Source organism: Chelmon rostratus, chromosome 23 (assembly GCF_017976325.1).
Source record: "Chelmon rostratus isolate fCheRos1 chromosome 23, fCheRos1.pri, whole genome shotgun sequence".
In the NCBI taxonomy this organism is placed as follows: Eukaryota; Metazoa; Chordata; class Actinopteri; order Chaetodontiformes; family Chaetodontidae; genus Chelmon; species Chelmon rostratus.
In genome coordinates, this window is record NC_055680.1 from 14,122,912 (window position 1) to 14,150,098 (window position 27,187).

General features: G+C 42.7%; 3 protein-coding genes across 5 annotated transcripts; 2 read left to right on the top strand and 1 right to left on the bottom strand.

The window, feature by feature from the left end:
• Window positions 1–1,637: 1,637 nt before the first annotated feature.
• Window positions 1,638–8,378, bottom strand: si:ch211-63p21.1. Of its 2 annotated transcripts, none has more exons than XM_041964884.1 (7): window positions 8,186–8,378; window positions 7,266–7,367; window positions 6,755–6,844; window positions 6,489–6,563; window positions 4,858–4,928; window positions 4,590–4,761; window positions 1,638–3,159 (listed from the first exon to the last, which is right to left on the bottom strand). In XM_041964884.1, exons 2-7 carry the CDS (start codon window positions 7,332–7,334, stop codon window positions 2,947–2,949), a joined length of 690 nt encoding a protein of 229 aa, XP_041820818.1. In that variant the 5' UTR covers window positions 7,335–7,367; window positions 8,186–8,378; the 3' UTR covers window positions 1,638–2,946. The 2 variants fall into 2 exon arrangements, with proteins under 2 accessions (XP_041820818.1, XP_041820817.1); XM_041964883.1 differs by having other exon boundaries at window positions 7,266–7,370.
• A 1,859-nt stretch (window positions 8,379–10,237) lies between these two features.
• Window positions 10,238–14,482, top strand: si:ch211-63p21.2 (FH1/FH2 domain-containing protein 1). The gene is made up of 9 exons (XM_041964866.1): window positions 10,238–11,360; window positions 11,533–11,673; window positions 11,890–12,072; window positions 12,432–12,551; window positions 12,635–12,796; window positions 13,073–13,323; window positions 13,500–13,722; window positions 13,814–13,922; window positions 14,039–14,482. The coding sequence occupies exons 1-9, from the start codon at window positions 10,899–10,901 to the stop codon at window positions 14,065–14,067; spliced, it is 1,680 nt and encodes a 559-aa protein (XP_041820800.1). The 5' UTR covers window positions 10,238–10,898; the 3' UTR covers window positions 14,068–14,482.
• Window positions 14,483–15,008: 526 nt separating this feature from the next.
• On the top strand, window positions 15,009–26,585 carry LOC121626397 (heterogeneous nuclear ribonucleoprotein C). Of its 2 annotated transcripts, XM_041964881.1 has the most exons (10): window positions 15,009–15,110; window positions 17,102–17,135; window positions 19,918–19,967; window positions 20,614–20,885; window positions 22,039–22,111; window positions 22,271–22,318; window positions 23,162–23,319; window positions 23,398–23,511; window positions 24,992–25,143; window positions 25,526–26,585. In XM_041964881.1, the coding sequence occupies exons 3-10, from the start codon at window positions 19,963–19,965 to the stop codon at window positions 25,625–25,627; spliced, it is 924 nt and encodes a 307-aa protein (XP_041820815.1). In that variant the 5' UTR covers window positions 15,009–15,110; window positions 17,102–17,135; window positions 19,918–19,962; the 3' UTR covers window positions 25,628–26,585. The 2 variants fall into 2 exon arrangements, with proteins under 2 accessions (XP_041820815.1, XP_041820816.1); XM_041964882.1 differs by lacking the exon at window positions 19,918–19,967 and having other exon boundaries at window positions 15,017–15,110.
• The last annotated feature ends 602 nt before the right edge of the window (window positions 26,586–27,187 follow it).

A 27,187-nucleotide genomic window follows, 5' to 3' on the forward strand; every position in this document is an offset into this window, starting at 1 on the left:
GGACCCTCCCCCTCCGGCCCTTTTCTCAAGAGCAGCAAACACTGCTGGGACATGAGGCCTCGCTGCATTCCTCTTTTTCTTCTTCTTAACAACAGCAGAAGTAGAAGAAGTATCTTCTTCATTTAGCAAAGCCTTCACTCCTATATTTTAAATATTATTCTGAAATGAAACGTAGTGTAGAAAAACTTCAAGTTTGGGGAACACGCTTCATTCACTTTCATTCACCAGTTTGATGACAACATCAGTACGGGGGTAATGTCATGAAGCATGGGTAGCAGGATAGATCTGGATCATAGCATAGGACAGCACTAGTTAAAGTCGCATATGACCTTCTAATTGCATCAGACAAAAGACTTGTCTGTGTACTAGTCTTGTTAGGTCTTAGTGCTGCATTCGACACCAAAGACCATGGTGTCCAATTACAGAGACTGAACACTTCATTGGCATTAAGGGAACTGCATTAAGGTGGTTTAAACCCTACTTTTCAGAACAATTTCAGTTCGTACAGGTTAATGATGATTACGCTAAAGCCAGTCATGGAGTTCTGCACTGCGCTTGGACCAATCCTATTTACTCTATATATGCTTCCTTTAGGCAACATTATCAGGAAACATTCCATAAATGTTCATTGCTATGCAGATGACACCTGGCTATATGTATCAGTGAAGCCAGAAGAAACCAATCAGTTGACTAAACTATAAGCCTGGCCTAAGGACATAAAGTCCTGGATGACATGCAACTTTGTGCAGGGTTTGCCTAAACACCTTAGAAACTCACTATATGGTGATATAGCAACTATGGATGGCATTGCACTGGCCTCCAGCTCTACTGTAAGGAATTTGGGTAATTAGTCTTTTTTTTTTAATTCTACCTTATTACTTAAAAAATAATGTATTGTATTACTGTAATGAAAAAAATATGGAATTCTACCGTATTCATTTTTTAAAAATATGGAATTTGGCCATATAATTGTATAATTGAATTCTACTGTATTATGTAAAATATTACATATATACATTATTAGGATTATTATTGAATTCAATATTTTTAATTAACATTAATCGAGTAGAATTATTTTTTATATAACATTTATACAGAAAAATGCTATATATATTCATAATACTGTACACTTCAATATTTTTAAATAACTATTTATAAGGTGGAATTCAATAAAAATGTATATAAATGTAAAAAATATTTTTTATTTATGTTATTTTCCTAATTATTTCAAGCATATTATTATTTACAATACATAGCAATATAGAAATCTACAATATTATGAAAAGATTATGAATTCTTCTGTATGAGTGTCACTAAAAGATATTGACTTCTACCATATTCGTTATTAAAAAATAATGAATTCTACACTATTAGTGTTACTTAAAAATACTGAATTGTACTGTATTAGTGTTATTAAAAAATAGTCAATAAAATACAAAATCTATATATAGGATACAATATTTTGTGAACTTCTAATAAAGAATTTGTCTAACCAAAAAACCCTCCTGTTTTCTTTCCTTTATGAGTTAACCTAAGCAATAATAATAATAATAATAATAATAATAATAATAATAATGATAATAATGATAATAATAATAATAATAATAATGCCTTTTTTGTTAAAATACAATCTAGTTTTATTGAACTTCTATGGCCCCATGAAACACAGTGGTGAACGTACACATGGAAATACAAGTTAAGACAGGCAACACAACAGGCTGGAAGAGAAAAAGTTATTAAACGTGAATCAAATCAGCTCATACAGTACAACTTGATCTTAATTTGAAATGAACATTTCTCTACAAGGATACAAGAAACTCCGGTGTGGTGTTAAAATAATCATAACTTTAAAAACAACAAAACAAAAAAAAGAAGAGAAAACATAACATCAAACATACAATACAGAAAAGCCACAGCAAAAATGGCTTTTTCCAATTATTTCAGCTCGGAATAAGTAGCATGACTGATTGTCCAGCTCACTTTTCATCTTCAGTAATAATTCATAAATAGAAACACAACATAAATATTATCAAACATGATAGTTTCAGCTGTAAGACTGAGTTTAGTCTGTTTAAATTGCTTTAAGTTCCACGAAAGCTCATTTTATCTTGAGGTCGGCGTATTTGACTAAAAACAAGCACAAGTGCAGCCAGGAAGAGGAAAAAGGATCCACCTGTTTGGAAATCAGTCGGCAACAAGTAAAATAACACATGTAATCCTTTCATCCAACCAACAGATGCACTGTGGCTCACACACGGAGCTGTATCAGATCTCTCCTGCTATTGCTTTTTAAATTAGGTCACGCTCTATTTTAGAAGTCCCTGCATTCATAAAGTGGATTCATCGGAGAGAAAAGGGAAAGGGCCAAGAAGGTGACAACGGTGCCAAAGTAATATGAAACGTTCTTTAACAGCAGCTAAGATGCCGCAGTAGGAACCGAAGAATTGCATAGTTCAGCATTATTATCTTTTTTTCCCCGTATTTTCGTACATTTAGCCTGTGATTTTCTCGTTTGAGTGTACCTGCGCAGCCCTGAACCCTTTCCCCCCACGTACCACCCCTGTGGCTCGTTAGAATAAGGAGTGAGACGAGAGGTCTATTTTTACCGAGGAGGGGGTGCGAAAGTGAGATGGAAGGTGAGGTTTTATGAGGCAAAAGCGAGCACTGAGTACACGTTCTGGATGTAAATGGTCAGGGAGAGGTGCAGTACGAACGTGCGCCTGTCTGGTTTTAACGAAGCCAAAAGGCCGACTGTCCCCAAAAGACATTTAAAATCCTTCCAGAATGTGTCTCAGTACACTCAAACATGGCTCTAAAACATGGAGGTTCAATTCAAACATCTCTCGGTTTCGCCGTGTTTTTGTTTTGTGCTCTCCGGTACGCTGTAGGAGTTTTTAGGGGAACTTCCTTGTAATTTTTATTTTGGAATGAAACTATCCTCTTGGGTCAGGCGCTGGTCCACGGCAGGAAGAAAGACACAATGAGGATGACGAGGGAGAGGGAGAGGGGCAGCGAGAGGAGGAGGACGACGGGGAGGGAGAGGGAGGACGGCCACAGGGACAGGAGACGCCCGGAGCCTCGGGGGACGTCGGCCGGACTTCGCTGCCTCTCGACGTTCGGCCGGCAGATGACCAGCGGCCTGACCTGTGATATGCTCTCCTGGAAGACAAAGAAAAGGAGGCGAGACGACAAAGCTCTTATTGTCGGGACAAAATATTCTCTGACATTATGTATATTAGCACAATTCATGTATTTTTGTGATAATCACAAGAGCCACGATTACCATCAACATTTGCACGTAGCAGGTTTTTTAGATGCGGGCAAACTTGTTAAAAATAGGCAACTGACTCCGTTCCTATTGCCGGCAGACACTTTCTGTTTCTGGTGTGTCACACTCGACGTCACGAACGTGTCGGAAAACAGGGAACCGTAGAAGGAACAATATCATGGTGCTTACTTTTTACGCGGCAGCATCCGGAACTTCAACGCGGTCATTATCGCGCTAGAAAAGGGGCGGACACTAGCATGTCACAGCCTATAAGAGCTAGAGCCAATAAATACTCTTAACTGCTGCAGAGTCAATTGACCCAGGAATGATTTGACCCTTCCCCAGTGAAGACAGAAGCCAGATGTTGGTGGGTGTTCGTGGATTTTTGGTCCAGTCTGAAAGAGGCTCAAGTTAAAACGATCAAACACAAACTGCAGATTGTTCCAGTGCTATTTGGCAGCATTTCTCTGTATCACCCTTAGCTGAGCCCCTGCAAGTTTAGATTTACCCAGGTTTTGTAAAGCTTTGAGTAAAATTCAAGCACTCTTTAAGTTTACTAAAACAAAACTTTCCAGACTCTTTAAGCCAAATCATCACATCTAAATTGTTACTATGAATGCAGTTGCATAAAATAAAGCAGATGCCAGCTGTTCATATTAACTTTGATTATTTTGATCACGATTATTTGATGCTCACTGATTTCGACGCCAGCAGACGACAAACAAATATCGAATCATTTCACATATCGAAATATTTTTGCTAGACATGAGTGACTGTGTAGATGAAGCACCAGATTAATGTTGAAGATGCAGCATTTTTTAGGGAGTAAATGAAAATTCAGGCATATTCCTAACCTTATCTAACCCAGCTTTAAAGACTTTGCATGAACTGTGCTCACCTGCTCTATACCGCAGCTAAACTAGCAGATACTAATGTCACACAGGAAGCAATTTATTGTCTCAAATTCAGTTAAATTCCCTCTTAGGCGTAACAGACATGATTCTGAGAGCAACAGCACTGATGGATTCATAGATAAAACTTTCCAAAACTACCCCTCTGAACACAAAGTCACAACAGAATTTGCATCTTACAGGGGTGAATATCTAACACTCCCTTTTTAGCGTTGAGACAGCTTTCTAACTAAAAAACTGAATGTAATTCAACCAAACAAAAATCTATTGACATGACAATTAGCAGCAATACAAGCTGTCTCTGTAGCAGCCCTGTATTAAAGCCAGTGCAGCTTCTACAGCCCCTCTCTGTTCTGGCCTCCGCATACAGAAATGCGACTCATTGGACTTTACATTGCTGTGGTTTCTACCTCCAGGATGGTCCTGCTGTGTGCTCTGTCAGGACTGAGCCTGAGGTTCCAGCGGTGCGACCTGTGGCTCCGCCCGCCGTCGTCCTCACTCTCAGTGGTGTCTTGGCGCGCGACCCGCGGCCGCTTGCGTCTCCGCGAGCTGATTCGCTGGAGAGAACCTGGCTCCTGGAGTCTGAACCAATCAGGTTAGGGGCACAAGGTCAGACGACTACAAGGGAAGAACTACAGGCAGTGTGTGGATATTCACGTGTGCTGGTGCGCATCAAACCTGCAATCTGTATCCTCTATGTCAGCATCTGCATCGCTCTCCCCCTGAGGGTCGGACAATACACACTCCTCCTGCAAAGGAATTAATATGAAATTAGACAGCACGACAAAAGGCAAATATAATATAAAAGTCTGACAAATATTTTCTCTTTGAGAAAAATCTGAACGCCTTTTCTCAACACAACCTCCACATTTACTGTGTGGGGGCTTTTATTTTGTAGTCGCTGGATGAAACGCAGACGAGCCCCAGTGAATCATCATGGACTGCCACTATTTGTAAACCAAGAACAACACTTGATGATGGCATTTGTCTGTGTGAGTGTTCTCATGCGTCACATTTTATTATCACCGCTGTTAATATGCATGAATCAGCCGACACCTCTGCACATGAGTAATGAGCTCAGAGACACCTAATCTGGTGGTTGCTGCCTATTCTTATACTTAGTAGCTCACATGCAAATACAAAGACTGATATCTGCATGCTGCCACTGACTGAGTACTGTGCGGTGTTGCATTACAGTCATTTTCATACAAAGCCAAAGCACTGCTCTCTGAATGCAGCATTTTTTTGTTTGTGGAACTACTCAAGGGCACCATGTCCCTGCATTCATGTAGTGTTGGAATAATGGGAAAAATAAGCTTCTGATTGGGTGAATTCACATGAGTGCCTCATCAAGTCGCCAATAATTTTGGTCCACTACTTGCCGAATTTGACGTCACATACGCAGAAACATGGCAGATGCAACTGTTTGGTTGATGGTAAGATACTTTATTAACTCCTGTACTGCATTTCACTTTTTTGCTCACATGTAATTTCTAGTCTGGTGTTTGGTTGTGACTGTTTCAGTTGACTGACCTAGATTAGTTATTTACAACACATCGTCTTTGCAGCATCAACGGTGTTTCCACGTTACGACTTTGAAGCTCATGAACACACCGGAGTCGGAAGAACGACTTCTCATAATAATCCGAGGCAGTGGCGTGCACAGTGGGCGGGGGGGGGGCTTTTTTGGCTGCAGTGAGGAGATGGTTAGCTAAGCTTAGCTTAGCTTAGCTCAAAGACAGGAAAACAGGGGGAACAGCTAGCCTGGCTGTGCCAAAATGTTAAGAAAAATCTTACTGCCTACGCCTCTAAAGCTCATTAGTTAACCCAGTATGTGTCTTAATCTGTATTAAAAGCAAAATGCAAAAAATGACACAATGTGGTTTGACAGGGTGTTATGAGCTCTTTCTTAGCTAAGCTAGCCATCTCCTGGCTGTAGCTTCATATTCCACATCATAAAACTATTCATCTTCTAGCTTGAATTAGCATATATCCCAAAATGTTGAACTATTCCTTTAAAAAAATAGAATAAACAGTGGAAACACATCAAACATCGCCAACAAATTCTATTCCAAGTAGTTTTTTTTTTTCAAGCTACTAAAATCAGCAGCATCAGTGTCAAAACATATCATCGGTTTTGGCCTGCATGTAATGAACTGGTATTAGTCATGCTTCACATGCTGGAACCTTGAAGCAGGCTTACAAAACCACAGCTGCCTGCCAAAATAAAGGCACCGCGGTTATCAAATCTTCAGACACCTGCAGGTCACACTCTGCACTGCGCACACACACATTGTGTCACACGTTACCTCTGTGCCATATCCTTCGGAGTACCTGGTCATAATTACTCTGTTTTTTCCACAGTGTTCACACAGGAGCGTGTCCTGAGAACAGAAAAGTACAGAAGAGAAAGCAGAGACTCCATTACATTCTTTGAGCAAATACGACACCTGACAACACCGTGGCCGGATACCGAGAGGCCAGCAGGAAGCTACAGGCATGCATTTAGATTACAGGTGAAGAAAGATTCTGAGCGACGGCCGCAGACACTTAAGTGGGAAGGCTGAGCACTCACCGGCGTAGGCGTGTGTGCTTCTGAGTAAAGTGTACAGGGACCGGCCTCGCACAGACACACTACATCCACCTCTCCACAACTCGCCCCCATCTGAGACAGCGAGACAAAGACAGCGAGGATAAACAACTGTGATCTGTTGACTTATGCAAAGCTTCTCGCCCCTTTTATCTTCAGCCAGCAGCATATTAGCGAAGAAAATGAAAGCGGACGCAAACTTATATAATGCGTGACAGCATGGTGGAGCGTTTACATAGAGATGTTCATATCCTGGGCAAATGTTTTCGGTTCTGTCAGTGGCTCAGTGAAGGGATTTTAACCTTCTCCACCTCCTCCACCTAAAAAAGTGGAGGACGGGCTGATGAATCAGTCAAATCTATGATAAATCCAGATGTTTCAGTTGGATATACCGTATCGTCAAATCACTCATCTCCATTCCTAAAATGTGAGGAATTCATATCATACACAGACTCCCCAAGGTGTGCAGGTAACAGGTAGAGATAAATGAGCTCACCTCACAGTCATTGTCAGACGTCTCTCCGGAGGAAAAGAGGCCGTGGGAGTCAGATTCCCTCCGCAGCATGACCTCTGACCCGGCTCACGCACTCACATAGACCTGCTAAGGGAACATGGACAGCAGGGAAAGCAGCTCAGTGACGTTAACGGAGGTTTTACAAAAGCTATGAACGCTTTAGTAAAGGGTGAGTGGCTCTTTAAGTATGGAACTGTCGTGATTTAGCCATGACTTCCAACTTATAAACCCTTTTTTAATTGAGTACTATTAGATATTGTGATACTGACTTTTACTATAGTATATTGCCAATCCCATATTATTATCATTGCTTGTTGTTATGCACATCCAATAACATCATAATTTTAAATAATTTTACCAAAAATGTATAATAAAAAACAAAAATGTAATGTTTTGGTAAAAACAAAATAGTCCATGGAGAAAGTGTCTAATTCTAGTTTTCATTGATAAAAAGCATAAATAAAATCCAGCCTGTGTGGAACTCAGTCATATTAAACTTTTTAAACCAAAGATAGTGGTGCATAATTCCTTTTTTTACCTACAGTGAAGAAATTAATGTGTTTTTTTTTAATTGCTGCTACAGTGGTGTGCAGATGTTGCTGTCTTTAAGCGGCGGGGTCGTGCTATCGGAGGTTTGTCATCACAGCACCTCACTGTAACGTCTGCTCAGCAGTGTCCGCACTCACATTACGTAATAGCCTACAGTACGACAGTCAATGTTAAAGCCGGGCAACTTTTCGGACAGAGACGCGAGGGGGAAAAGATGCTGCCAAAATCAAGAAATCATGTTTCAGAATCATATTCAAACACATAATATTAATTTCGGACACACGTGAGCGGAAAACGAGGAAAAACTCTGAATTTTAAGCCGTGATAAAATAGAACAGAGTAACCCATTTTACCTCAAACGCATCCTGTCCGCGAACATGGAATAAATCCATAAAAAGTGAACGAGGTTCTGTGTTTAGAGGATGAGCAGCAGGACGCGGCGATGCTTCTCATTGTGACGCGGGGAAGCCATGAGCTCGCGCTGCCTGTGAGTGTTTGACATTGTAGCGAATCCTCTGCGTGATGTCAGCCCGAACGATGACAGGCGGCGACGGCGATGAGCGCGCGCCCACCGGGACGCCGAATGTTCCCAAAACAGCGCGGGAGCGCGGAAAGCGGAAGGAGGGACTTCCGTTCGGGAGTTTCAAAATAAGTCAATATTATGTATCTTGTTGTAGTCACATACATTCAGTAATGTGCAAAGTATGAGCGCAAACATAAAATGGTCAAGGTCTTAAAAATACTTTGCTTGCTTCAGACCAGGCCCTCAAGATCAAACATTAAAGAAGGGCTGATAATGTGCTTTAGTGATGCAAGTTCACAAAAGTTCAATTACAATTGACAATCAAGCCTTGTGTAACCCACTTTCAGAAAAGATCAACTTGTTTTTGGTCCTATTCTACTGGCTGGGTTCTCGCCCCGGGACCATGATCTGAAAGTGGTTTTGTGAACCCACCAATCATCAAGTTCAAAACAGGGAGCCTACGTACATATCTTCAGTGGTCACAACCACCACTGCATTGTTGAAATGAATGTGTGGTACAAGGCAGTCTGGTACACCGGCATGTAATTGTCTTTCAGGAAAATGAGACGTTTAGTGGCGTAGAGAAAAAAGGTGTGCATTGAGCGGTTGAAACTGAATTCAAGATCTTGCTCAAAGCATGACTCAGCTCATCTTTTGTGATAAATTCAAGAACTTGGCAGAACTATTGCATCATATAAAAATCAAGTTATCACCTGTACTGGCATCATTTGATGTACAAAAGGACATCTGCTTATTTTGCCCTATAATCACCTCAATTTCACAAATCTGGCTGCAGCCAGACCTTGTGTATGATAGGATTCATGAGTGTTCCAGTTCAAAAATCCAAGCTTTGGGTCCGGTCTCTCACAGCTTAAAACACATTTATATTCTCAAAACAAACTGCCAGTGATTACATGTAATTTTTTTTGCCCCGATCTTTATCTTGCACTGTAAAGGCCTTGAGAGTTGAACTACACATTCAGCGGTTGTGGTGGGACATATGCACAAACAAATGAAAAGAGAAGCACACATTAATGTACACAAACTCTACCACACAGACAAAGACAAGGATCGTCAAAGGAAATAACCCGCAAATGTCTGCTCCCATGGGGAATCTGTCCCCTTCAGTAACTCCAAAAAACACTTGTCACAGTTGTACGAATTTGGTCAAAGAAGTAGAAGCATGTGGTTGCATGACCACTCCCAGGTGTGCGAATCAAGAAACCAGAAGCTGAAAAAGAGCATTTACTCTCTAAATACTCTTTTGCAGCAGGCTTGAAAACCCTGTCGATAAATAATTGTCCAGAGCTTGAGTTTTCCAAACAGAGCACGTTTTGGCCGAAACGTCCCACGAGCCCGGCCGAACGAGATAAAGTGTAATTAGGGGAGACCTAATGGTCGAGGGAGGGATCCTCATTATGGCGGCATGTCGACCATGCAAACAAGCCCTGTGAATATGTACTGGAAGCTTCGAAATGATTCAGCAGACACTTTCTCACAGTGTTTTTGATTATGATTTGCTTCACCCAGTTGTGATGTGGCGTTTTTGCGACTGCATGATTCATTAAAGAATTCTTCTTCCTTTTTAAGATGTTGCTCATGCTGCTCCTTGTCTGATGTGTCATCCACAAAGTTGCATGTAGTAAAAAGGGGATGAAGGCTCTTTCATGCGCTCGCAGGGGGAGAAGCCGAAGCAGACGAGGAGGGAGGTCGCAGATCTTCTGCGGCAGATAGAGAGGTTTGTGTATACACAAGTAGCAATACAAACAGGAGATGCAGGCTCGATAAGGAAATTAAGGGAAAGGGTGCAACTCAAATAAACCAAGACTAATGCACCAACGTACCAATGCACCACTCTCTCTCTCTTTTGCTCTCTGAAACTCTCACTCGCTGTCACTTCCAGAAAGAGAAACGCAGGGAGAGAGATGAAAGTCAAGGGAGAGCTGCAGGAGCACGTCATTAAGATATTCTGGCAACGCTGCAGAGAGGCATTCCTTGGATTTTCTCATCTGAATCGGACGCAGGACTAAACACACGCCGTCAAAGCTCATGCGAGGTCACAGGTTTCTGGGACGCGGGACAGCAGTGGCGGCGGGCTCGACTCGTCGTTTTTTAGATTTGAGGGACGAGCGCTGCACCCAAGGCAATTGCAGGTTACGGTGCTGCGAGAACACCCAGAGGTGGTTCGAAGATTGTGATTTGGTTGCGTGAGTTATGCGCTCCTGCGGTTGACGAGTGAGGCCGAGCATCCACAGACGCTCAGATACACAGCGTCTGAGGGGTTTGCCGACTGCACAGTGAGAAGAAAAGGTGAGGAAGAGTGCAAGTTTAGCTGCTGTGTGGAACATAAGGACGGACGCAAATATGCCCTTAATCTGATCTGATCCAAAAAGGCCTGGTTTTTTATCTAATTTGAAGAAGGAACTTGCTTTTTGGGGTCACTTTTTCTTAAGCACAAGAGAGAAATTCTAACCTGGTCTGTCAAGGTAATGCAGCTGAATATCAAAACAACTTTTTTTTTTTGAGTCAGACCTGAAAGACCAATGAAGGAGTCAGACCAAACCAAGGATAACCCCCTGACCTGGGATTTTGACCAATCCTGGCCTTCATTCCTGAAACCAGCTGCACATCTTTGCCTCAACACCTTTGATTTCTCAGACCTCTGGGATGAAGAAGACAGCACGGAGGAGGAGGCAGCCAGTGCAACCAGTGAATCATCGCCGTGTCTCCGAGCCCCTCCAGCACCCCCTCCCCTTCCTCCCCCTCCTCCCCTCGCCCCACCTTTGCCCTCGGCTTCCCACAAAGGTACGCCCATCAAATGTCGCACCTTGAAGCTCCACTGGAGGGAACTGCAGAGTTTAGCGCCTCTTCCCAGGATGACCCGCTTCGGGACTCAGACTATTTGGGCCAGACTTGAGCCAGTCCATCTGGATACAAACCGACTGGAGTACCTGTTTGAATCGAAGGGCACCAGCACCAGTTTTAATGTGGTTTCTGGGAGGCAGGTAAGATGATACCTCAGGAATATAATGAGATTGCGTAAACAAACATCCTCTTTACAATTCTCTTATGTATGATTTTGAAATACTTCCTCATTGGGCTAATGCAACCCTAAAATCCACTTAGAAAAATGCTTACATAAAGTATCTTCATGTCCTTCTCTGTATCCCAACACAGAAGCAGCCGTCAGTCTCAGTGTTGGGTATGAAGCGGAGCAACATCATAACCATTGCCCTGAGCAGCCTGCCCCCTCCTCGCCTCCTCCCCCCTGCTATCTACAGCATGGACAGCAGTGTGCTGGACAGGGAGGATGTCCAGGTACAGTAGAGGTCATGTTCTCCAGAATTTGAGCTTCAGCATTTTCCTCTAAACTTTAATTTTGTTGGATCGGCAATTTGTTGCCCTTAACATATTTTTATTCAGCCAAATGAAACCTGGGTACAGTGTAGATAAGAACAGACACAGCAGAAAGTCCTAGTGGGAGTCCTGAACAGTCCTGCTCTTCACCACTTTTCACATTCCCTTCTAAAACAGCGGCTTCAAGCGCTTATCCCAACAGAAGAAGAGCTTTGTCTGATCAAGGAGGCCAAGGCCCAGAACCCCCACTCCTCTCTGGCCCCAGCCGAGCTCTGCCTGCTCACTTTGGGGGACATCCCACATCTGAAGTCCAGGCTTCAGCTGTGGGCCTTCGCTCTGGACTACGACTCTTTAGAAAGGGTAAGTGAAACATAGGCTGGAATGAGATGGAAGGTAATCAGCAGCATTTCATGAGAGATCTCTGTTTTGCTAGTGGTGCAAAAGTGACCTAATCCACATGCTAAATATGCATGTGTAAGTAAAATTAATCTAGTCAGTTAGCATGAGCATTAGCCTGACCACCATGCTGCAAAGCACACAAGCTACATCACCAAAAAAAACCTACCATCACAGTGTTGTTCGATCGACAGGTAATCCCAAAAACACCACAGTGATGACTTCCTTTCACCAAATACGTAACCAGACTAAAAATAAAACACGGACACCTAATCTGTATGAATCACAGCATTGTCCTCTAACTGTGCGCCCCCTCTTAACAGGAAATTGCTGAGCCTCTCTTCCAATTGAAGTTGGCCATGGAGCAGCTCTCAGCCAGCCAGACCTTCAGATGTATTCTAGCAACGGTGTTAGCGATCGGCAACTTTCTCAACGGATGCAAGGTGAGTGCGCCGTGATTTATCGCCCACCTTCAGTGCACTTTTGAGTGGCGACGAGTCTCACAATACATTTTGGTGTGGCAAAGGCCCGTGGCTTTGAGCTGAGTTACCTGGGGAAGCTGTCCCAGGTGAGGGATACGCACACCCGCCAGCCCCTGCTGCACCACGTCTGCGTGCTCCTGATGCAGCTCTACCCGCAATCGTCTGACCTCTACTCGGACATCACTGCTGTTACTAAAGCCGGCAAGGTGCGTAGTGTGTGTAATGTGTGTGTCTGTGCTATTTGGATATAACAAGAAGGCTGATCATGATTGATTCCACCTCATTTTCAAACCCAACCTGACACACCAGATGGTTTGTTACTGAGAAACATCTGGGAGGTCGTCCTTGAAACTGTTTGGTCCAAACCAAGTCAAAATGTGAAACTATGTTAATTTATTCAAAGTTAAATTAATATGAGTAACACTCCCCTGTGAGTCCACTTCAGAGTGCACAAACATCCCTTCTCCTTCTCTTCTTCACAGTGTGACTACTCCCTAGTGCAGACCAACTTCACCCAGTTACAGGACCTGTGCAAAGCCTCATGGGAGCAGCTAAAGATTTTGGACAAGGCAGAGGAGAAGAGGAGAGGAGGAAAGGTGGAGAAGAGGAGAGGGGGAGGAGATGAGGCGCTGGCCCCGGAGGGCTCGCTCCGTCACAGGTTGCCGAAGATTTTGAAAGAGTGCGAGGAGAGGCTGAAGGTCCTAAGAGCCGTCCATCGCCGGGTTATCAACAGGTGTGCATGCTCCAAGTACAGGGCTTATTTCATGTTGTCGGCCTTTTTGGCTCCTTGTCGTGGTGTTTTCAATTGAAATTGGGGTCATGCATCAAGATTAGTGTCGTCTATTTCAGGCTGAGACCAAAAGATTTTTTGTTGCAGTAAGTAAAACTCACTTATTTTTGTTTCTCCAGGTTCCACTCTTTCCTATTATTCCTAGGCTACTCCAAAGCCATGGTGAGAGACACCAAAGCAGAGGATTTCTGCAGAACTGTCAGTAACTTTTCTTTGGAGTACAGGACCACGCGGCAGGCCATCCTCCTGCAGAGAGAGAGGGAAAGGCAGAAAGGTGGAGCAGAGAGCCCGGGCCCGAACACTCCCGCCGCCAGCAGGAAACGTCAGCAAGCTCCAACACAGGTTTTTTATTTCAGATGCTCTTAAAGTGAAGTCCCATTCTGGACGAAACGCTCAGCTGGTTTTGTTAAGCTGCTATCTGTTGATCTACCAGGACAATGAGGAGCAACGTAGGCTGGAGGAGGTGCTGAGAACACCTGAGTCCACCTCAAGACTGGATGTCACGCTGCCTCGAAACCGTAGGAGGATGGCAGACGTCCAAGGTACGTCATCTGATACACACATGCCTAAAGAAAGACTACACCTGCTTCTCTTCACCTGTTTTCTTTCCCTCTTTATCAGATATGTCATACTGAACCCATATTTGTTTGCCTCTCAGGTGCTTTCTCACGGAAACTGAAGTGGTGACCCTGCTGATACACTTTCAGAAGTCGTTCAGTCACTGGTGTACTAGGATAAAAGTGTTTGAGTTTGAGTTTAGCTTGTTATTTATGACATTGTATTCTGTTGTTGGAAGTCACATTTTTGCTGCACAATGTTGTTTATCGGTGAGAAAACAGACCAGTGTGTGAGATTTCACATGCCATTCAAGTTTCAATAATGTCTGAGTTTTGAGATAAAGGTGCATTAAAATCTGTTTTGATTTAAATACATCAGACATGTGTGCATTGTGTGTGTGTGTGGGTGTAAATCAACAAAATTCACAGTTAAATAATCAACACTGAATGAAACGGGCATTAGGAAGCATTCTGTCTAAATAAAGCCTCAAAGGAATTCCACATTATGTTCACCTCCACTGTATTCTGCTTTACATTAAAACTCGTTACTTTGTATAACATTGTCACAGTGCGTTCGATTTTCTTCCTCTCTACATTCCATTTCACGTTACATTGCATTGTCAGACGCAGCTCGTGACGTCGCACGCTCCGTTCCTCTGCCTGTCTGTTCGAACAGCTGTTGCTCACGCGCTCCAGAACACGCGGCGCGTGCACGTGCCCGTCAGGGCGAGCGGCAGCTGTGTGTCCGCTTGTCAACAACACAATAAAGCTTTGAATCAACTTTTCGAAGCGGGAAGAGTGTAGCGCGAGCGCGTGAGTCTCGCGCCCGAGGTGCTGGCCGCTAAATTACGCTTTTGATATTGGTGTTATTCAAATCAATCGAGTACAGTATACGTTATGTCGTATACAGTATGTGTCGTAATTCCAGAGCCTGACCGGCAAGCTCATCTGCCAATCGCTGATGGGTAAATCCACACAGGGCGGTTTAAATGTCCAATCATAAACGGGGATTCGGCAGTGGGCGTGACCTGTACGTCTTGTGTATGAGTCGACGCCATTTCGTGTCCACTGGTTTCAAGGTGATACAATCAGCCTGCAGAGCCGTAAGCGGATCTTTACCTACTCAAGTAAAAACAGCGTTGAATTTTACTCATTTTTAGTAGTAATCTCCTGGTGAGTATTTTTAACCGAGAGATTTTTCCCTATTTTTTTTGTTTTTTTTCCTGACTTTGAACCGTCTTTTGGACTTTTTGTTTTTATTTTTAATGCATTTTTCCTGGCTGGTATTCCTGAGACTGTGTTGGCTTTAGTGGCGTACATTTTGTGATGGCAGTGTGAGCTGCGCAGAAACTAGTTTTAAGTAGCTTCCACAGCAAGATTTTTGCTTTCATTTTTCGAATAAGACATTTGAAAACCTGCCTTTTTCAGGGCTGCTGTGTTGCCTTATCTGTTGATCGGTTTGTGGTCATATTTTCGAGGAGAGAAATATGGAAGATTGTTCCAGGCTCTTCTGGACAGTGTTCAAAACGGGTCGCCCTTTTTCTGGAAATATGTTTTTAAAAGGTTTTTTATTCCCGTCCTGTGTTTTGCCCCCACCTGTAACTTGATATGCAGTCGTTGACGTTGACTCATAAGACGTGTTTTTCCTGTTTTCTTTGTGATTTTGGCAGTGCTGAGACAGTATATTTTCTGCAGCAGATCTCTCAGGAATGATGTGATTTTTCAGGCAAGATGTTTTTTTTTTTTCCTCGATGACGAGTGGGTGCGTTTTTTTTTTTTTTAAGGAACATTAACATAACAGTGTTTTGATGTGTTGTGCAGTCGTGGACCTGGGATTTCTGTAGCATTGCTGTGACATAATTTGTGCATTTTGGTAATTCTGATATCATCATTTAAGTTAATTTGCAGAGTGAGAAACGCACTAATTCAGGAGCAGGTTAGTCTGAGCCGTGGAGCTGCTTAGACCCAGGAGGGAGGCCTGCAGAGGGGCCTGCAATGAGCTGTGAACTGGCCTACACCTCTGAATCGCTCTGTTCCTTTCATGAATGTCTCATCTTACAGCTTAGACCCATCACTGGTACAGATATCTGTGGAAAAAACGTCCAATCAAATTTGCAGGAAAGGCTTACAGTGGTAAGGAAGGGTAGACCCCTTGTCCCCCAAAACTGCAAGACCCTTGTTTCACCCCCAACTGTACCCCACCTCCCTTTGCCCCGGGTGTGTCCTCTGGAAGTGTCCTTGAGCAGGAGTGCCTCTGGGCTCCGGGGGCGCTGTTCTGCTGCTGACCCCTTACTCTGGCCCCCCCACGAGGAGGGCAGGCAGGAGGAAAGAGAGGGGAGCCACCAGTTCCCCAGACTGTTGATGCTCTGAATGAAGCTGAAACCAGTGTCTGATACTTACTTGCTCATGTTGCTTGATATCTGAGTCAGCGCGACCTGCTCCTGTGCACCTATCATAAGTGCTTTTATTTTGAAAAGCAGAATCAAATTTGCAGGTTAAACATCACTATCTGGAGCAGCTGTAGCAGAGGAGGGAAACCAAAGCAGCACCAGAATAGTATGAAAAAATGTCGATTAATCATACATTAACCATTCATGATAAGTGTTTGCTTTTTTCGAAAGGCAACCAAGTTCAGTCTTGTCTTTTGCTGATTTTTTTCGTGCACACACGCTTTTATTGGTTTTAGATTTATGATTTCATGACTAATGTCGGAGTAGCTGAAGGAGAAAATTCCACCTGAAATAAAAATGACATTTCAACAGAGTGCTTGTCACCACAGTGCTGATAAAAGCGCTCTGAAGTTTTTTATCATTTGTTTAATTTCAAGTCAGTCGAGTTCATTAAGTCAGCTTTGTCCTAGTTTTTTGTGAAACATTCAGCCCATAAAGACGTGACTGAGGGTGACGCTTGAACTGTATTGAATTGTAGTTTGACTGACCCCAGCAGAGTCCGATTAGAGCTAATGTGTGTTATTTTAGTTTTAGCGGTGATTTCTGAGCCTTTGAACAAACTCACAGGGATGAAAAAGTGCTAGTGGAATTGATTATTATCATTCAGCTGTTTTTATTCTTAATTTCCACACCTTTCCCTGCCTGTTTGTGCTAATAGTTCACTGTCAGAAGGTCTTCTTTTCTAATTTTACGTTTGTGTTTCCCTTTGTTTAGTTTTTGAAGCCACTTTTTTGAACAGCAGCAAATCGTAAGTTGGTCTCAACCTTTTTAGTTTTTTCTTTTTTTTTTTTTTGGTTTATTTTTCACCTCAACTTTTGCATCACTTTTTTTTTTTATTCCACTTTCGTTTTCACCCCTTTGTGATCTAGCCCATCTCTCCCTCTCTTGGATTTCCTAGAGCAAGTAGCATGTAGTGGATTTTTTTTTTTTTTTTTTTTTGGTTTTTGTATTTTATTTTATTTTTTTGTGCTGTGAAAGTAGAAAATCAACACCTGACACTAGTGGCCTCTTACACCAGCTTCCCACATGTTCCCAGTTTATGATAATCAAATCCATAATTAATTATGAGAGGCCTGATTTGTAGCTAATTGCTGAGTAACACTCCCTCCACCCCCCCCTGCATTCAGTCCTTGGATTAAGGGCTGGCACTGCCGAAAGCAAAATATGCCTTTTTTTTGCTGCCTTTGCTTTGCAATGTGATTCTTCCCCCCCTTTTTGAGTGTGCATGTCATTTGATGGAGTCAAATCTGGTAAAAAAAAAAAATCCACAGAAACACAAAGATACTTGCTCTTGAGAATGACGACGTCAGCATAATCACCCTTAATAGCAATTTTGTACCCATTAGAAGAAGCATGCCTACTGAATACTATGAATTACTAACCTTTCCAGTAATCACTAATTCTGAATCTATTCAATTAAAGGCAAAGGCCTTTTTTCTACACTTTTATCAATCCCAAGTATATTTTGATGAGAAACAACCAGACATCCACCATCAGTTACACTGAGCTTTTCAAACCTCATAAAACCTCAAAGGTTAAGATCATATTTTTATTCTTCCTTCGCTTTTACTCCCTAAATCTGTGAAGTAGATCCACGTGAAGCTACACCCAGCTCCACACACACCGGTACAAAGCCGCTCTGGCTCATGAGTCCCGGGAGCTGCAGTCGCAGTGTCTCTCCCAGTTGAAGCACAAACATTAAACCTCACGTCACTCATCTGATGTACTGAGCCCATGATGCCAGTTAGAGCTGAATATTTCCAGTAAAGACCACCATAACCCTCAGCGGTGGGCCGTCATGCAGTAAAGTCCAGATGAGGCAGTAGACAGGAAAACTACTGCTGTTCTAACCTGTAAAATATGTCATTTATCACACTGCCATGAATGGGCATGTAAAAATATGAGGGGCCACAGCAAGAACTTGGCCCCTAAGTGAGCCATTAATAAGCACTAAGATGTTGCATTTGGTGCAGTGTAACAGCTCTGCACTGAACACCACCTCTGTGAAGCTCACACACTGTAGTTCACTGCCTGTTAGATGTTCATGTTATTTTGTCCGCACAATAATAGTAGTAATAATAGAATACCAAAATTCTCTTATAAACAACCTGATTGGTTCAGCACCGCAGCCCCTGTCATGAAAACCACACGGAGTCTTTGTACATAAAGCCTGGATATTCCTGCTTGAACCCCAACATGCCACAAAGAATTAGAAACACTTGCTAAGCGGCCAGTGATAGCCGCCCCCCCATCTGCCCACCCTGCCCGCCCGCCTCCTGTCAGCTCGCCAAGCAATAGAACCATCCCGGCCAAATCATGTAGAGCAGAGCATTAAGCTTTGGCCAGACAGCCTGCTGCAAACCATGTAATCCCCTGCTAGTAGCTACTGGGCAGGGATGGAGAGGCTGCTGCCGGGTTACAGTTTAGCCCAGCTGGCAGCAGTGTTGCGTTCTGGCACATGAGACGTGGCTGTGCAACGGCTGAAGTGGTTGATAACACGATGAACGGCCCCGCATGATCAAGAGGGAATTACCAAAAGGGACGCCATTAAGTAAAGCCAGGGTTTACTCATGCTGCACAAGAAAAAAAGTATTCATGTACAGGTGGCCAGAAGTTTTATTAACTATCAAACTGTCTTCCAGTCATTTCTCACGTGTGCTTTAGTCTGTATCTTCCCTGTGCTTGGCTCATGCATTCACCCCCCCCCCCCCCCCCCTGCAATGTTACATAACTTTGCAGTGTTCGCAACTAATGCAACAGCAGCGACAATCCTTCCCATTTGTGCTCTTATTAAAGCTGACACACTTAACGCTGCTCATTGTAGGACACAAGCTAACGTGACTCGCCTGTGTTGCTTTGTTTCACACCAGCCGTTGCCTGAACCGCTGGTGCATCTGTTGCGAACACTGTGGATTTATTCAGAGGTCTCTAAAACCACGGTGACCTTTGACAAATGCAAAAATGAGGAACGAGATCATCACACCAACAGGCTCATGAGCTACTTAAGCTGCACTTTCAGTGTCGTCATGTGATTATCTGCACACAGGAATGCATATTTTTTAATATGCATTTTTCTTTTAACATCAGATTTGGCTGTTTTTGCCCTTTTTTTTATAGATGACATAGATGCAGACACATGATTTGAAGTTGAAAGCAGCAACGTTCGGCAAATACCGAACAGTCCGAGCTTCAGGAAAGTGGTGTTCAGTTTGCTTCACCCTCTGCAGACGTAGAACACGGGCATCATCAGTTTTACAAATGCAAATTTAGTCAGCAAAGAAGCCTGTTAAAAGCAGCATCCTTACTTTAATGCAATATCATGTATTGTCATAACAACCCACCATTTATCCCACAGGTTTTTTTTTTTTTAACATTTTATCTACCACCTCCTTCCCTTTTTACACTCACTTCTTGGGTTTGCCAGAAATCCCCCCCCAAAAAAAAAACTTTTTGGAGGTGTGGTAGATTTCTCCCCACAGTCACTGACTCCATGTCTCATAGTTCCTCGACGACCCTCTTCTCTCCAACAGACTCACACAGGCAGGCAGACCTCCACCGACCCGAGTACAGACACAATGGAGTGAGTGCTGGCTGCTTCATGACCCGATCACACTGTCTGTTCTGCTGTCTGATATCCACATACCCGATCACACAGACACACGTTTTGTGTGTGCGTGCAAAATGTAGAGGTCTTTTGCTGAAATTGCATTGTAGGTGGCAGAAAGCAGGGGCCACACCTGATTACAATGCCACTTTGTTAATATAAGGATTCATGCTGGAAATTCACTGGCTGCAGCCTCTCAAATGTGGAGGAATTGCTGCTTTTCTCTACTTTACATGAATCTAAATTGTGCATCTTTTTCTTTTGGACTGTTAGTTGTGCAAAAATTTGAAGATGTCAACTTTGGCTCTGTAAAATTCTGATGGGCAGCGATGCTACAAAGCCGCAGAGTCTCGCTGTAATTGGACATATGTTCAGAGCTTAAAGCCCCTCTATCAAAGAGCTCAAACTCCCACACAGTTAAAACTGACGTCGACCTTATTGCAGAGATAATCCACAAATTTATAGTGCAAGAAAAAAGCATTCTGTTTCCCTTCCTCCCTCCCTGAACATCACTCTCCTCTGAATACTGTCCCTGAGCTCATACCTCTTTTTCCTCTCCCTCTCCTTACCCATCTTCCACGCCCACCTCTCTCCACCTGCCTCCTTTCCCCCTCCTGTCCAGTTGGTCGTCGTCCTCCACCTCCAGCCTGATGGCCAGCAGCAACGTGACCAACAAGACGGACCCCCGGTCCCTCAACTCCCGCGTCTTCATCGGCAACCTCAACACCCTGCTGGTCACCAAGGCCGACGTGGAGGCCATCTTCTCCAAGTACGGCAAGGTCGTCGGCTGCTCCGTCCACAAGGGCTATGCCTTCGTACAGTACTCCAATGAGAGGAACGCCCGGGCCGCCGTGTCCGGCGAGGACGGCCGCATGATCGTGGGACAGGTGCTAGGTGAGGTGGACAAAGTAGACACAGCACTGCACTCCCCCTCTGGAAACAACATTACTTTTGTTGTCTTCCTTAAAGGAATAGTTCAGTATATCTTGGCAGGAAAACAGGAAGTTAAACAAACTGGATGTAAATTACTTAGCCTTAGAGATGCTGATGGGTGGATTTTGGGCTAGCTGTTTCCCCTTGTTTCCATTCTTTGTGCTAAGCTAAGCTAACCAGCTGCTGACTGTGGTTTTGATTTTCTTAGCAAGAAAGTAAACGGTTGCAGTCACAGGAAGTGTGTTTTTATTTTTGGTCTTTACTCAACTTTTCAAATCATAATCTTTTTATATCGGGTTATTTGCACAGTGCAGTAGAATAAATGATTCACAAGTTTTCACTCTGTATCCCAATAAGCATATATTTACAAAAATCAATGAAGCTGATGAGGTCAAACATTAAATATATATTGTCTTTGTGCTGTTTTCGGTTGAGTATATGTCAAAAACAATTAGCAAGTTTTCAAATTCTGTTTTATTTATGTTCACACATCCCATCTTTTTAGGAATCATTTTTGTATATTCACTCCTGCAGTCACATCTATCACAATTTAAGTTTTGAAGTCACATTCAAACCAGGAGCCTGGGTCTGTTTGTACCAACAGCTGAGCCACAGTGCTGCCCTCTAGTGCCTAAAAACATGAATTTAACAAACAACACTCAAAGTAGGATTTTAGAGGATTATCTTATGCAAGTGATATTCAAAAACATCAACATCTGTCATTAAAGTAAAGACAGAGAAACAGCTGTTTTTGTTAAGGGTTTTTTTTTGCATTGCTGCTTTATTATGATAGTAACAGCTGGAGAGAGAGGATGATGCTGGAACTGAACTCAGAACGCCTGAAACACCTGTTTTTAATCAAAAATTTCTGACCTGTCTAATGCTCAACACAGGTTAAAATAAATGTGAGTTATTATTTGCAGTTGCCACCTGTTAGGGGTTAAACCTGCGCTCGTCTTCCAAAATAACATACCATCAGGTGGAGGGGAAGGAGTGAGAAAACGTGTGAACTGAGATTTCACACTTTCTGTCCAGAACATGATCTGGCACATCGCGTCCACTCCTGGCAGCTATAACTCTTCCATCTTCGACTGTCGTGTTTCTCCTCCCTCAGACATCAACCTGGCAGGCGAGCCCAAACCTCACAGATCGAAGACAGTGAAGCGTTCTGCGGGAGACATGTACAGGTGTGCACGCACTCGTTATGCTCACAACAACGACGCAATGTCAGTGTTTCCAAGTTCAGACAGGTTTGGAAAACAAAGTCAGGAAGTATCACATCATGTTAAGGATAAGCTCATTTTGCCGTAGTTGACTTTTCTACCTCGTCTCTGCTCTCTCCACAGTTCATCTATTGATTTGGACTACGACTTTCAAAGAGATTACTATGATAGGTAACTGTCTTATTTATATTTTTAAGCATAATTGCTCATGTTTTTAATTCATATATCTATTTTGCCCTTCAAAAGCACAGTGCAGTAACTACAGAAACAGTGAAGTCAGCTTCCTTATCCATTGTAAGTAGTTTGTTTAGGAAAAACTCACTATGTATATCTGTCCGAACACTATTAATATTTATATTAAAGTCACTATAATAAAAATGTTTAATTTAATACATTTAAGTGTGTAATTTAAATGTATCTAAACCAGCAAATCACACGAAATTCACCAAAGTCAATACATAAGATAAATAAGAAGGCAGCTAGTGAGGTCTGCTAGGCTAGCTAACATTAGCTGTTTTCTTCTTCTCCATCACGATTAGATTTAGCTGCTGGGTTATTTGATGTGTAAAATAACAATCTAAATAACCAAAATATCAATTTATCAAAATGGATAGGTCTCATTTACAGATTACAACAAGGGGAAAGCCAGTAACTAAAGTTAGCTTTAGTTCTAGCTGTGGCTATGTCACAAGCTAGCTTGACTTTAGCTGTCTTGGTAGCTGTCTTTCTGTAGCAGAAAGAGCAGCTAGTTTTGCAGTTACTGGAAATTTAAAAAGCTGTTTTCATGGAAATTACACATTTTTATTGTATAACATTTTTATGTGGTTAAACAGATGTTAGAGGAAGTGCAAATAGTGCAGATTTAAAGGGCTACGACAATTGTTTTCTTATTATTGTATGTGCATGTGTAACTGAAATGTCCAGGTTTTGGATTAGCATAAGTACAAAACTGAAAAAAAATGAACAACGTAATGTAATATAACCAAATATTTTTTTTGCATCTCTGTATCTCAGGATGTACTCCTACCAGTCCCGGGTGCCTCCTCCTCCTCCCCTGTCCCGCGCCGTCATTCCCTCGAAGCGTCCGAGGGTCAGCCTGAGCGGAGGGGGGAGCCGACGAACCAAAACCAGCTTCTCCTCCTCCAAGAGCAGCCAGAGGACCTCCCGTACGAGTAGGTGCCACCGCTGTATCACGATGGCAGCTATACACCTGCGTCCGTGCTCATGATGACTTGTCTGTCCTCCCACAGTGAAGGTGGATGACCTGCAGACCATCAAGAGAGAGCTCACGCAGATCAAACACAAGGTGGACTACCTGCTGGAGAGCCTGGAGCGCATGGAAAAGGACCACAGCAAGAAGTCAGGTAGGTCTTAATGCAGCAATGGAAGAAGTATTCAGATCAGATCAATATTCAGAAGTATTATTAGCATAATTAAATGCAGTAAAAGTACTCATTGTGCAGGTAAATGTTCCCTGTTAGAGAGTTTCTATTATATCTGTTTGTGGATGAACATGACTGCTGCATTAATGTGTCTGTTGCATTGTTGTAGACTTTTAAGCTCATTTGAACTACTTACTGTTGGCTGATTTAATATATAGTAATGCATCATATTCTATCAGATCATCATATGTTTGTAGCATCGCTGTCCTGTGAGAACCACGTATCTCTAAAAAGTCAACTTCCCCTAAGAAAAACAGCTACTAACAGCTACTAGTGCTAGTTAGCTCGATTGTCCTGGAGGTTTTATATGATGGGAGGGGGGTTGGTTGGATCACCTTAAAAAAGATTACAGTACATTTTATTGGATGAAGTTCATTACATTTGCATATGCCCCTTCGTGACTCATCCTAGCGCAGCATGAGTCACACAGAATATGTTGTGACTTTTGAACAGGGTGAGAAAAACAACTAAAAATGCAACTCCTGTTATGCATTTGGCATTTGCAGAGATGGATTTCGCTTCATTTGGTATTTAGCAGTCACACATTAGCAAATAAGTTTCCATGAACTTGCTATGTGCATCTTATTGATGCCACGTTATCGGTCTTGGGCTTTCATTTTGAAACCGTCACCTCTTGTTTAAGTTGTCAAATTCGCTGTTAATAGGCTATTTTACTCAGTAAATGTGTTTGGCCACAAAATAAATAAAGTAAGCTCTTACAGTCACCACAAACTGATGTGCAAGAGGTTTTTCTGACAGAACGTTCACATCTTTGTTTACGATGTAATTTTCCGTCAGTCTGAAAAATGAAGCCAACCTGGAGGTATCAAACGCTGCAGTTCCTGAAATGGCCACTTGAGGCTGCCTCCAGGAGTGAGTCAATCAAGCCACTTTAAGTGACAGCTAGCTGCATGGTTTCAGCATGCAGGCTTCATTCAGCCACCTCAGCTCCACCCACGCTCCACCTCCTTGCCCATTTTTGGATTATCTAGGAGTTTGGCGGAGTCACTGAGCTTCACAATGGCTCTTCAGGAACCTATCGAAGACGTCACAGAGACTACGTCCATGTTTATGATAGTTTATGACTTACTGAATTACTGTATTTCAGTACGAGGTTCTTGTACTTGAGTATTTGTATTTTCTGCAACTTTATACTTCCTCCCCACTGCATCTGAGAGGCAAATAACACTTTTCTTTTTACACCTTTTAGTTACTTTTCAGATATAAGAAGACACCTTCCTTTAAGGTTTCCATCAACTTTCTAAGTTTTGGGAGAATCAGAAGGCAGATGATCCTCAACAGCTACCATCAGTTTCCATTTAGTGGTCCTTGATCCCATCTGCCTCTCTCTTTCACTGTGTATCACATTTTTCTCCCCCACTGTCTCCCTCCATCTCCTCAGAGATGAAGAGCTGCAAACCAGAGCCAGGTGAGGTGTCACCCCTCAACTCCTCCACCTCCAGCAAGAAGGATGACAGCCTGAAACGGGACAGAGAGAGCCAGGAGCTGAACGACTCGGAGGAGGAGGGAGATCTGCTGGAGGACGAAGACCAGGTGAGGAGAGGGAGGGAAACGGCATGAGTGCTGAGACAACACCTCACTTTTGGATGGAGTTGCTCTAATAATGATCATTTCAATCTGTTGATTATTTAGCAGATTATTCAGGAAGTAAGTTCAGTCTGTGAATGCCATTAAATATTGAATTTCCCAGAGTCTAAAATATTTTTTTTAAATTGCTTTTTTTGTCTGACAAATCGTCAAAAGGTTTTTAAAAGGTACTTCTAGGTTTTCTAAAGGTATTTTTTAAAACATGATTATCTTCTGATGTCTAGGTATTAAAGAGTCTCAGATATCTCTTATGGAATGAATGAAGTGTTGCTAAATGAAAAAAAAACTCGAGCTTATTCGTCTTGTTTCCACTTTTCCTTCGGTGCAGATGAAAAGCAGAGGGAGAGAGGAGGATGACGATGAGGAAGAGGAAGGCGAGCAGGAGGAAGGAGAGGACGACGATGATAGCGCTAATGGAGACGACTGCTAAACACTACACAGGCACACACACACACATACACATGCACACAGGTACAAAAAAACAAATTGTGTATGATTGTATCTCCACAACAGACGCGTAGTCATGTGCTCATATCTGCTGAATTGACTGGACATTTCTATACAGTGTATATTATCTCTCTTTCTCTATCTCTCGCACACACATACATGCACATACACACACACACACACAAATTCATAAACATGTCAAGTGCTTGTTTCTGGATTTTCCAACTTGCTCTGAAATCTGTAATTTGATGGATTTTTTATTTGCTTTTTTATGGATGTTTCCGGCATTGGATAAATGCAAACTCTGATGTGTTACATTTAGACAAAATACAAGTTCACATGAGAATAAATGTAACCTTGTATAACATTGTATGTTTGAACTCAGGGCCAGAAGCCACCCCAGTCTAGATAATTGAAAGACAAAAACAGTTAAGACCCTGTTTGTAATGATTTTTAGATCACTGTGTTGACTTGACAAATTCTCACCTGGCAGTGGCTGACAATGAAACAAACCCAGAATAAAAACAGGCTCAGGTGCAACAGTCAGCATAGAGACACAATACCACACGAGGTATTTAAAACTTTTTCCTGATCCAGCTGCTGTACAGCTGCCTCCTATCCAGCAGGTGGCAGTGTATCATAACAACTGGCCACACAAAAGACCATAAGTACTTATTTCTGTTGATCACAGAAAATCTCTACCTTGTGCTTGTCAGATAACAATACGAGCGCTAACAAAACCTCACATCAGCCTGCACAAAAGCTCAGCCAAAATCCTCTTCGCTCTGAAAGTAGTTTTGTTTCCGTTGCCGAGGTGTCGCGACCTTAACTGACCTTGACTTGTGTAATGCAGTGCTACTCCATGTTTGTCTGTTTCTGTTGATGTTTTGTTTGTCATTCGACTGCACTGGTGAAAGTGAATAAAGATGTTTTCCAAGTTGGAACCTGTACGTGCTTTTGCTACAGTTCACATGGATGCATTCAGGTGCAGTGTGAGGCTGTGGGTGGTTTGCATGCCATTAAGGTGGAGCTTAATGGATGAGAGTGTGATCAAAATATATACAGGGTGGGTGTAGTTTTTAAGTGCAGAGCACACAGGTAGAGGCTGCACTGTTTTCATTAGCTTGTCAAAAACTCTACTGCATTGTCTTGTGCACCTTTAGATTCAGCCATGCAGGCAGTTTTGCTTTTATTTGTCCAGGTTTTGAGATACTTGTCTCCAAATTTTCTGTTCAAATGCCTTGACACTGTAGAACTCCACCCCAACTGCACCCCACAGCTACAAAAAATGATAGCAACATGAAAAAAGTTAATGTTAATGGATTTAGTCATTCTTTGTTTTAGCCGCGGGACACAACTTGAGACCTGTTTCTTTCCTTTTTTGCAATTTGGAAAACTGGCTCCATTAACAATATGCTGAATTAGCTGTTAGCAGTTCATGTTTGCAATGTTCTCATGGATGTGTAGACAGCTGTCACTGGATTATTTTGATACAGATGAAAACTTAAAAATGTGATGATTTGCTTTTTTCCATGATTTCTGA